General features: G+C 37.4%; 1 protein-coding gene across 1 annotated transcript; it reads left to right on the plus strand.

The window, feature by feature from the left end:
• Nucleotides 1-7,768: 7,768 nt before the first annotated feature.
• Nucleotides 7,769-8,799, plus strand: LOC148696294 (F-box/LRR-repeat protein At3g48880-like). The gene is made up of 2 exons (XM_088695180.1): nt 7,769-8,127; nt 8,238-8,799. The coding sequence occupies exons 1-2, from the start codon at nt 7,769-7,771 to the stop codon at nt 8,797-8,799; spliced, it is 921 nt and encodes a 306-aa protein (XP_088551306.1).
• Nucleotides 8,800-11,795: the final 2,996 nt, after the last annotated feature.

Here is an 11,795-nt window from a genome sequence, read left to right on the forward strand (position 1 = left end):
AACAAGAGTAAAGCTTGGAGTTGAATTATGAAATATTGCATTTTATTGAGTCCTCATTTTTAGATTAAGGTGTAGGCTGTTGAGGTGATTGTAACAATGGAGGCTGAGGAGATTCATTTGATGTACGAGTATCATTCTTAGCTTGCACTTCTCTATCTGTCTCATTACCAATTCTGCCAACCTAATAGGTATTGAAACCTCAGTTTCCATTTCATCTTCCCAATTCCACCTTGCATTTTCATTGAAATGACATCTTTTGAGATGTTAATCCTTGGTGTCTTTAGATTGAACAATTTGTACCCTTTTCACAACTACCATAACCCACAAATATACACTTATTGCTAGTTTCTTGTAATTTGTGCCTCAATTGTGTTGGTATGAGTGCATAACATATTGAACCAAACACCTTGAGATGCTTCACTTCTGGATTCCTGCCACTAAAGAGTTCAAATAGAGTTTTCTTGTTTAAGGATTTTGTTGGACAACTATTCAAGAGGTAGATTGTTGTGTCCACGGCTTCCCCCTAAACTGGTAAGGAATGATTTTTTCATGAAGCATGAGATTCGTCATCTCCACTAAGGTTCTGTTCTAAACCTCATTTTGGTGAGGGGTGTATGCTCTTGTCAATTGCCTTTCCAGGGCCATGTCCTCATAGAAAGAATTGAACTTAAATGAGATATATGATCACCTCCCCTCTCATTCCTTATCTTCTTCAGCTTGTGCCCAGATTGTAGTTCAACCATTGTTTTGAACTTCTTGAATATGTTGAACACCTCAGACTTGTACCTCATGAAATATACCCAACAAATTCTAGTATGATAATCTATAAAGGTTAAGAAATATTTGTTGCCACTTAGTTGCACTTTGAAAAATTTAAGTGACCATATCTCTTATGCCATAGCCAAGTAGTCTATGTGATGCTCATAGTGAGATGGATTCATGGTAATTTAGTAACAGTGGGAAACTTTTGTTTTCAATCATTTCAACTCTGGTAACCAAATTCTCCAAGCATTTGTCATCAAGGACCTCCATTAAGTCACCTAAGAGTATAAAATAGCAATGTAGTATCATTTGGCCTACACTCAACAAGTTCCCATCAAGTCCAGGCACCAACATAACTTCTTTGATGTATCTTCTACCTTTGTTCGTTTCAATCACAAAGGTGCCTTTACAATGGCTCTCACAAGTTGACCATTACCCATTTTAACTTTACCAATGAATTGTCTATCAATGTTGATGAGTAAAGACTCATGTGCAGTCATGAGTAAAGACTCATGTGCAGTCATGTGAATTGTCCATTAGAATCACGATCTTTAGGCAAATGACCAAATATGTTACACTTGTGATACTTGGGTTTCCTCTTAAACCAACAAACAACAAGGTGAGCTTTATCACAGATTTTGTAGAAAGGCTTTGTACCTTATGCACCATTGTTCCCAACACCACTATTTCTTGCAGGCAAGCTTGGTTTTCCTTCTCACTTTACCTTTTCCCTTCCAAGTCTTCTTCTGATGCTTGAAATTATTAAACCGAACATCTGAGCTGCCCCCTCTAGGATTGACACTAAGAGACCGAAATGCCTTTTATGTGTTGCATCAACATGCCTTTCTAGCCTTTGCTCAAAAGATTTCAAAGAAGCCATCACTTCTTGTGTATCAAGTGTGCCTGTGTCCTTGGTTTCTTCTATGACATTCACTATCAAATCATAGGGTATTGTCAAACTAATTAAAAATTTCTGGACTAGTTTCTCCCTAGGAAATTCTTTCCCAAGAGTTTTCATTTGATTCGCAATATCTACTTAGGTTACCTTCTATGTACTCTCTTTACAAGACTTCCCAAGCAATTTTGATCGTCTCTTCATTTGATATTCCAGGGAAAGATGGCATCTGAAACTATCCCTTATATTATTATATTATTCCCAGAGCTTTGACATCCATCATCACATTATATCTCAGTGTAATTTTATGAGCTACTGAGAGTTCTTCTTCATCCTGGGTCTCATCATCTGAATGTGGCTCTTCATGTGTGTTATTTGTTGTTTCCTATTCTTCCCTATTCAGTTCTCGATCATGTTTATGTTGTGTATTGTTCTCACTTTCACTTCTCTATGTTTATCATCTGCAGCTCTCCTGCTAATATCCGCATATTATTTGACATCTGCTATGTGTTTCACAAGATTTTCTAAATTAAGGATAATTAACAACCCATCACAGTAATGAATCTGATTTACATATTTCTATGAGGGGGATCTGCGGCCATAATACCTGCACATTTATTATGCATTCCTTAATATGAAGTAGTATCGTTAAATTGAACATTCAAGTCATCAATTACTCAGTTTGCTACTATTAATTTGTTCGTTAAACCTTGAATTTAGTGAGTTATTTGTTCCATCCAATACTAGATAGCAAACAAGGTGGCTAGGAAACCAGACCGGCACTCTAGCACTTTTTCTCAGTAGAAAGCATATATTGCTGGTGATTTATCTACTAAAAATCATATAAACAAAGTTAAGAGAAACCCAGTTTAAAACACTTGAAAAGAATCTATCCACTTGTTGCTGAATTAGCTAGAATATTATCAATTCTCTTGTTGAATGCAATTTTCCTTCAAGAAGCTGCATAGCATGGTTTCATGACACTACTTTCCTCTCCGGTACTTCAATACTCTTTGGCCGCATAATTTACCAGTCTTCTATAGGACACATGACACATTTTTCAAGTGCAACAACATTATTTATCATGTAGTAATTAAGAATCATCTGGGTTGCCATGGTACCCATATACCTCCACTTCCCTGAGGTTATGATTGAATTCGCAGCTTGTTTGGGTTTCTTTCTCCTTGAGTAAACACTATGAAAACTGTATTAAGGAAACTAGCTAGCTACTTAATTTCAGTGAATATTATATACCTTCTACAATATAGTAGTAATATCGGTTGCAATCTACAACATAGGAATAAAACCTTCAGCACAAGTTTGTGCAAGGGAAGACACGACTCAATGAAAAAGTTTACTGAAGAAGAGAGCAATTGTAATCGTTGTCAAGGTTTAATTCCAAATGCTTGAGATTTACGAACATAGACATGATTCACATTGTAGATCTGAAAACCAAATAAGGGGTAAGTCACTGACGTAATTAATCCAACACAACAAAGTGAAAACAAAGACATATTCATGACCATAAAATGCTCCAGTTTGAGAACCTCTAGCTGAGGAAGAGAGCATGAAAGACGGGTGAGGCTGGTCAACTGACATTGTATATTTCATGAAATTGCCAGAAGTTAACTCAAAAAGTCTTACATTTCTAAGAACAAGTTTGTATCGAATCCATCATAAAGAAAGGAAGCAAGGTTCGGTGTGCATCACAACTATTGATGCCTTGGATTTCACCACACCTTCGTATCTCTAAATGCTTCAATGCAGTGGATGGACCTAAAAATCTTAGATTAACCAACTTAAATTTGTGCATTGAGTAAGTATGACTCATTCAAGAACTGGATAGTTAGACAAGGAGCACCCGACAAGTGGTTCTGTCACTAGTACAAAATCGGAACAAATAAAATTGATGGACTTAAACGAATTGGAAAACATACGAGGGTGTAGAGTCCATAGACTTGAATTATCATCAGGGAGTTGAGAACACGAGTACTTGGGAGGGTAAAGTAGTGATACTCAAGGAAATCAATCCAAAACATATATTATTAAATTGCGTTAATCACAAGCAATCCGGACATTAAATTGAATCCCCTTCTTTCTGAACTGCTTGTACACCTAGGATCTGTTCCATCAAAGCAAACCAAGCATTGTTCGACGTTAGAGGGCCTCTATGATGTTCCACTACATTAGTCACCATATTGCAATATTTAGCCACTTCCAATTCTTGTTTTTCTGGTTCTAGGTCAAATAAATGGTTTACCAACGTTTCATCATTATTCTAGTGCCTTCGTTTACAAAGGATAATAGTAGCTCCTGCTTCATTTAGTGACAAGAGAGACACGATCGTAGCAAGAAGCACATCTGGCAATTGATTGACTCGGTCAACAACAGGCAAGTTGTTTGCTATACTCTAGTTTGGAAACAACTTCAGAAGTTTTAGTGTTTTTGCGGGGGTGCAGGGAAGAAGAACTAGAGGAGGAGTTGGACGTGCCCTTTTACCTATAATTAACTCTAAAATTGAATATGTTTTCCCTCTCTTTTGAAGAACAGTCATGTTTAAGGCCTATTCGAACACTGTATTACCAATCGTGTCTAAAACCTTTTCAACACTATATTACCAGTCATGTCTAAAGACTCGTCCAACACAATCTAAAATCCACCATGCAAAATTTCAAAAGTTTACTTATAAAGCTGAAGGGTATGAGTTATATAGGCAGGCAGGCATCAAACCCTAATGCCCTGCAAACCCGAAGGCCAAATTTTACTAGGAAAAGGAGACACAAGGTATGGTTGTTGCTGTTAAACTACCTATGGAGAAATTTTTCAATGTATCTGGAACACAAGCTGGTACATCATGTGACTCATAACACATGGAAGGACACTGAAAAATATATCTTTTTGCCACTTATATTATGAGGCTTGTGTTTCGGTAACAGAAAAATCTCTCTTAGTTATGAGACGGGATGCAAAAAGACGGATGCATCAGTTTTTGTATTGCACAAGTGAGACCCACCTCTTATAAGTCTGTATATTGGAGGTTTATGGCTACACAGCGATCTCCTTCACAAGCCTCTGGAACGAGAACTGGCGGATCAGCAGCTTGGTGCTCTTCTGGTACTTCCTGATCTTCCTCTGCAGTGTCACTGTTCCTGGCCTAATTCGGTGGGGCTTCTTCACTCCTCTGGTAGCCAGAGCTGACTTCCAGGGGGCCTTGGTGGCAACGCTGCATGGGAGGGGCTATGCCTCCGGGTAGACTTTTAGGTAGTCCGCATGGTGCAAAGCATTGAGAAAACATGTATTGAATGCTTTGGTTCGGAGGTGTTTGATTACTTACCTGGAAATTGGCAAGGTATTCGTAATTTCTTTTGGTTCCTCTTGCTTTGAAGGAGGATGCAAATTTTGGGTTAATTTCAGCAACACGAGATTTATCATGTTTATGTAAAACATACTGACATATATATATCTGAGAGAGAGAGAGAGAGAGAGAGAGAGAGAGAGGGAGGGAGGGAGGGAGGGAGAGAATGGTTTAATTTTTTTTATTTAAATGTTTAAGGTTGATCTCAATCTCTCAGATATGGTAATTAAAGATAGAAAAAAAAGTGTTAAATGTAGGAAGAAACTTACAAAAATCCGTGGGGCCCCATGTGAAAAAGATGGATTCTTCTATGCAGATGTTATACTTCATGTACAACAGAAGTTACTTGAAGGGAAGCGTGAGTTTACTTTTGCCGTTACAAAGCAAACGAGTTTTCTATAAGAACCTGTCTCGCCACAAAGTTTTAAGAGCAACAACAAACAGCACCAAGAGACGAGGTAAGCTCTGAACTTGAATTAATTTGTGAAATTTCATCTTGGTGAAATTTCATTTTTGTACTGGAATTTCTTCTAATTCCTTAGAATATCTATGTAGTCGTAGCTCACAGAGCATCACTGGATTTATATTCTGACAAGGTGGTCTTCATTTCTTGCAAATTTGAAATTTAAGCTGAAAAGAGATGTGAAATTTGATGCAGATACATTTCTATTGATCAACCTCTGGATTTACAAGCTATCGTTTAGTTGAGTAAAGCAGCATCTGCTCTCTCTCTCTCTCTCTCTCTCTCTCTCTCTCTGTGTCTTTATTTGTGCTCAAATACATTTGGGGTTGCTTTTATGAAATGCAGTGTAGATTTGATCAAAAGTTAAAAGGTTCTAGTATTTTGTAATTCCTTCACTAACCAAAATCTGCATGTTAGATTTTTAAATATCCTCTTTGGTAAAGCACAATCTACATGCAAATCAGAGTTTGAAGAGGGAAAATTTTCGCAGGGAAAAACAAACTAAGATTTATAAGGTTGCATACATTGCAGGGTTATCGTGAAATATAAATGACAGATGCCCTTTGTTTTTGCTTATCAAAAATTACGATCACAATTTTCCCGATCCAAAACCTTAAGTTTTATCTGACTTAGACGTAGGAAAAGTCCTGTAGTTTCAGCTTGTCCGAAATTCTTATATGAGTATCACATAAGGTAGATATAAATAATTTATTAATTAGCTTATTTTCTCTAAAGTAGTCATATCTATGAACATAAAATGGATGAACCAGGGGTTGATTTGTTTTAACGGATTCTTGATTCGAATATACTGTTTGAGTGACGTCAATGTGAATATTCGAATTTCTAATTGGGGTAATCGCATTTGAAATTTGAATAGAGTTCATTGATGGCGTCTAATGAAGTTTCTTTGTAGGTTTAGGAAAGAATCAAACTTTCAATTTAGTCGTTGAATGGCCACAAAGATGCAGATATTTTCTAACAGAAAGTTTCAGACATTAATATGGCATCTTATAAGATGATGTTGTTACCAAATTCCAACTCTATCTTGATTTGTTTAGAATGTTCTCGAAGGTTTGTTGACAATGATAGTATCGTTGACAACTTATATGTTACAATGTTTGACGAATAGCTACATACATGGTGTCACAGTGTGAAATCCGTGGTTTGGTTCTATTTATATTCTTATTTTTGTTCTTCAAAGAAAAGAGAAAGTGATTAGAAAACTGTCTCCTCAATCATGTGTATGCTTACAGCATTTTTGCTGATTTTCTTGTAGGCGGATTAATGGTTGACCTTATAATAGTCGACATTTTAGGGGACATCATTTGTATGAAAACTGAATGAAATAGTCCACGTACTCGTGTTTGACAGTTGTCCCAACTGTTCCAAAAGATACTATGTGCTTTTTAAAGTCAAGTGTAAGAATACTGAATGTCGTTATGTGTAACGTGTAACCTAAACTATTAGCGCTTTGAGTGAAACTTGTTTGCTTTAAATGGTTAGCAAATTATATGTGCGTTTCAAAGTCATCAATATCGGTTTGAGCATTCATCTACATTTCGGGTACAATCCCTTACGCATGTTTTGTTTGTTTAGCTTAGTGAACCTTCAGGTTAAGAGTTACTAGCGAGGGCATCATTTTTGTGACATCCTTATTTATAATAGCAATTTCAAACTATAGTTTTCTCAGAAAGCTCATTTTGGAGTGCCCGTGGTCGGCATTCAACATAATCTTCTGAAGTTAGAAAAGTTTCCTAGTCTGGAATCGGGTAAATGGAAACATTGCATTTTTCTACCCAACCCCACTTTGTATGTAAAGTTTTATTTTTTTAATTTTTTTAATTTTTTTTAATTTTTTAATTTTTTAATTTTTTTAATTTTTGTCCCACAAGTAAAAACACTGAACACATAGGTGTCGTCGTTAACTCAAACTAGCTAAGAACGTTTCCTGTTCCAGACTACCTCTTAATTCTAAATTACTAAATGGTTATGATCTATTTTTTTTTTTTTACTGTATCTGATATTTCTTATAAAAATTTCATCTCTGAATGCCGTACACATAAACACCTTTTGACTTCCTAAGTATCCTAGCATTTAATTATCAGTAAAATCTGTAAGATATTGACTTTGGTATAGGAAGGTCAAATTCCGAAAATCGTAATGGTATTAAGACTTGTCTCCTAAGCTACAGCATTCCATAGTTTGTTCAAGTTCTATTTTGAAGACGAGTTCAATGCCTTTCCATTATACCTGGTTTTGATCTTTGATGGTTGTAGGTACAATCTCTTCTACAATGGCAGGGAACAACGAATCCAAAGTTAGAAACTGGGCGGATATGGACTACAATATCCTTGTGAGGATATTTATGACCTTGAATTTTCTGGATGTGATATTTGTTTCTTTCGTTTGTAAATCCTGTAATGCAGCTTCCTGCAATCCAATCCCTTGGGAAACGCTTGACCTGACTCTGCTCAAGTTTAACATCTGTAATACTCCTCGAAGATTGACTACTTGGTCTGATAATAAATCAAGCGAAAGACTACTGAAAGTATTGAATAGTGCTTTGCGTCTCAGTTGTGGAAATTTATCTTCCTTGGTTTTCCATTTCTCTTTATTCGTAAACGATGACCACTTGATATGTGCAGCCGAAAGGTATTGGTTTCCATTTCCCTGCATTCATAATAACAAACGTTTTGTTTTGAAACATAAAGTTTCTGATAATGTTGAATCCGGGACTAATACTGATATCCTCTTCCTTGCAGAACCCCAAGGCTCAAACAACTGGTTCTACCAACCTGGAACCTGATGACATTGACCGGATTTGAAACAGCTATCAGGAATTGGGTAGGACTTGAATCATTGGTTGTTGCATATATTGATTTTCCTTTTCAAATCATGAAGCTAGTTGGAAGCTACTGCAACATCTCTCAGCTTAAAGTTATGTGCTCTTCTAAGTTTGACGTAGTATGCACGAGGGCCATTGTTGCCTACAATCCCAAGCTCAAGATCTTAAGTCTGCAGTGCACAACGGTGCACAAGAAAGCTTTGGTTTTTATAATGAGCGAAATGGAGGATTTGGAAGTGCTGAATGTGTCTCATTGCACATTTATAGATGACTCTGAGCGTCCCAGATACTCTTATGGATTCGAACAACTTGGTGAGTCTATCGTTGCACAAGCCTTGCGGCTCAAGGAGTTTCTTGTGTGTCCGAGACAACTGTGTGATATGTGTGCTGGTGGAGTAGTTGATGAAGAGGTGTCTATATGGCATAGATTTGAAAAGGAAATTTGGCGTAAGGATAAGGTAAGTTCGCTTTCATACTGATAGACATTATGAGAGGGACACAATAATTGCATCTGAGGAATATACTGTAAACGAAGTTGTTAGGGTGATGCATATTGTATAAGTTCTTATCCTACAAAGAGTGTTCACTATGAGGGATTTTTCCATCTGTTGTTATCATCGCAAAACATAAAAACTTTTGTGTCAGAATGTCTAACAAATGTTTTGTTACCTAGCAAATTGTCACTTGTAGCAGAATCTGTTAATATAATGAAATATTCGAATTTGGACGTAGAGAAAGAGGATATCGTTTGAATGAACCCGGCTAAGCTCAATTTTGCTCGTGTTTTATGTTTGCTTCTAGGTTCTTGCAAAATTTATCAACTGGTGCAGTCAAAGTGTTTCGATCCTTGGATGGATTTTCTCTTCCTTTTTCTGCACAACGATATATTAGTGATGAAGAATACAACCAGACCATAGTACAGTAGTGCTAGTTTAGATAGAAATCTCTTTAATTCAAACAAACTAACATACTTATTACGTACATTCACTCCAATTACTCGACCGAGAGTCAAACATCGACATGCATATTGTACGGCCAGGCAATCCCAAATCCGACGTCTTGGAGGCAAAACTTGCAATGGCACACGATGGTTTTCATGATTTCTTCTCGAATTGAGCTTCACAGAAATGCAGAGGAGGCAATGATTCACGTATTAGATGTGATTGTATGTAATTAAATTCCCACCACTCTCTCATTTATCTCCAATTCTCCTGAGAAACAAACCGAAACCGAACCGTCCAAATCATCCGCAACAATTTTCTCAATGCCTCTCACCAAGCTGACTGCCCGAAAGTCTACCGGAGGCATAGGCCTTTGCATGCAGCCTTGCCACTAAGGCCACCCAGAAGTCGGCTCTGGCGACGGGAGGTAGCAGAAGAGCACCAAGCTGCTGATCCGCAAGCTCCCGTTCTAGAGGCTTGTGAGGGAGATCGCTCCGGAATTTAGGACCCATCTCCAGTTCCCGTTCTCAACGTTATTCAACGTTAAATTCTTGAATACGATATCTATCTATTTTACCAGGTTTCTTCCAAGTCTTTGGTTTCATAATGCAGTGGAGTTATACAAGGAATTTAACATGTGTTTAAATTTTGTTCCAAGATTTGTCTGAGTTGAATTCATACAGATCCAACTTTATTAGGTTTTATAAGTATTTTATGTTCAAAAAGTCTACAAATTTAGCTTTAGAAAGATTGCGGTATCATATGCAAGACTTTATATAACTACCGTCTTAATTTGTTGAACTTTAGATTAATGCATTTGTTTTCAATTGTGCAAATTTTGCATCTTGTATGGGTACAACAAAATGTTGAAGAGCTACCGTCTGAAGCTTTTCGCCCATTAAGTGATTCGTTAATGTGAGTGATGAGTATCCATTATTCGTTGACAATTTGAGTGAGAATTAAGTAAGCTTTACACCTATGTTTGGTATGTGGGAAAGAGAACTTGAGAATGAGAAAGTTTTGCCTTCCGCATGTTTGGTAAGTCCAGATTTAGTGAAATTGTTTCCTAATCCATGAAAAAAATTACCTACATGCGTTTGGACCTAAATTTGTCATCCCCGTTCGAATCAAGTGAACGTGCTTTCGAGTTCGAGTGGGCATCGTGTTCAAGTCGAATGAGAGCGCATCACGTTTAGTTGAGTGATTGGCTTTTCGCCCATTAAGTGATTCGTTAAATGTGAGTCCTCATTTTGAGATTGAGGTGTAGACTGTTGAGGTGATTGTAACAATTGAGGTTGAAGAGATTGATTTGGTGCAAGAATATCATTATGAGCTTGCACTGCTCTATCTGTGTAACTACCAATTATGCCAATCCTAGTAGGTGTAAAACTTACTAGTTCAAAGTTTCACTTCAATTGCATACCCAAACAATTGTGGGATGCATGTATTTATAATATTTTTATGATTACAGAATGGGTTTGAAAACCCTATATACAAGGAAAGGATTACAACCACAGGTTCAGATAACAACAGAAAAACAAATAACCAAACAGTCCTATAAACAAGAAACAGCTGAAAGGATAGGAGTTTGAACCAAGTCAAACTCCACAAGTTTTGGTGATGCGCTGAGCATGCTGACGTCCTCTAACAGCCTCCGCAAGCCAACAGGCTGTGAAACAATTGGAAGCTTGGAGACAAGTAACTTAAAACGAGATGACGACAAGCCTTTGGTGAACAAGTCAGCAAGTTGGTTTTGCGAACAAATATAATTAACCAATAATTGACCACGAACAACCTTTTCCCTGACATAGTGATAATCAACTTCCAAGTGTTTGGTTCGTGCATGGAATACCGGATTAGGCGCCAGAGCTATGGACGAGATATTATCGCACCAAATTTGAGGACAAACCAGATGCAAATGCAAGTCCTTGAATAAAGACCTGAACCACGATAACTCAGCCGCAATGTATGCTAACTGCCTGTACTCAGCTTCAGCACTAGACCGAGATACTGTCTTCTGCTTCTTAGAACTCCAGGAGACAAGGTTAGAACCAAGATATATACAAAAGCCACCCGTTGAATGCCGAGTATTCGGATTCCCTGCATAATCCGCATCAGAGAAGGCACTTAATTGAGCATTTCCAGGTTTATATTGAAGACCATGAGTATGCATGGCCTTCAAATATCGCAAAATCCGTTTGACAACCATCGAGTGAGTAGTTTTTGGAGCATGCATAAATTGACACACTTGGTTGACAGCATAGGACAGATTTGGTCGCGTAATGGTGATGTATTGTAGTGCGCCAATTACACTACGATACATCTCTAGTTTGTCATACGGGTCGCCTACATATGCACTGAGCTTGTGACCAGATGAGACCGGGGTGGATATTGGCTTTGCTTCAGTGAATTTGGTGCGAGAGAGCAAGTCTAATGCATATTTAGACTAACAAAGATGCATATCAGTCCCATAATAGTTGACTTCGGCACCCAAAAAATAATGAAGGAGACCTAAATCTTTCATCGAAAACAAC

Source organism: Pyrus communis, chromosome 6 (assembly GCF_041283825.1).
Source record: "Pyrus communis isolate YQ-2024b chromosome 6, ASM4128382v1, whole genome shotgun sequence".
In the NCBI taxonomy this organism is placed as follows: Eukaryota; Viridiplantae; Streptophyta; class Magnoliopsida; order Rosales; family Rosaceae; genus Pyrus; species Pyrus communis.

Excerpts from the sequence above, each read along its gene's own strand:
- LOC148696294 (XM_088695180.1), top strand. The coding sequence starts at position 7,769 with ATGGCAGGGAACAACGAATCCAAAGTTAGAAACTGGGCGGATATGGAC. Across the intron at positions 8,128-8,237 it reads TTGATATGTGCAGCCGAAAG|AACCCCAAGGCTCAAACAAC; the intron begins GTATTGGTTTCC and ends TCTTCCTTGCAG.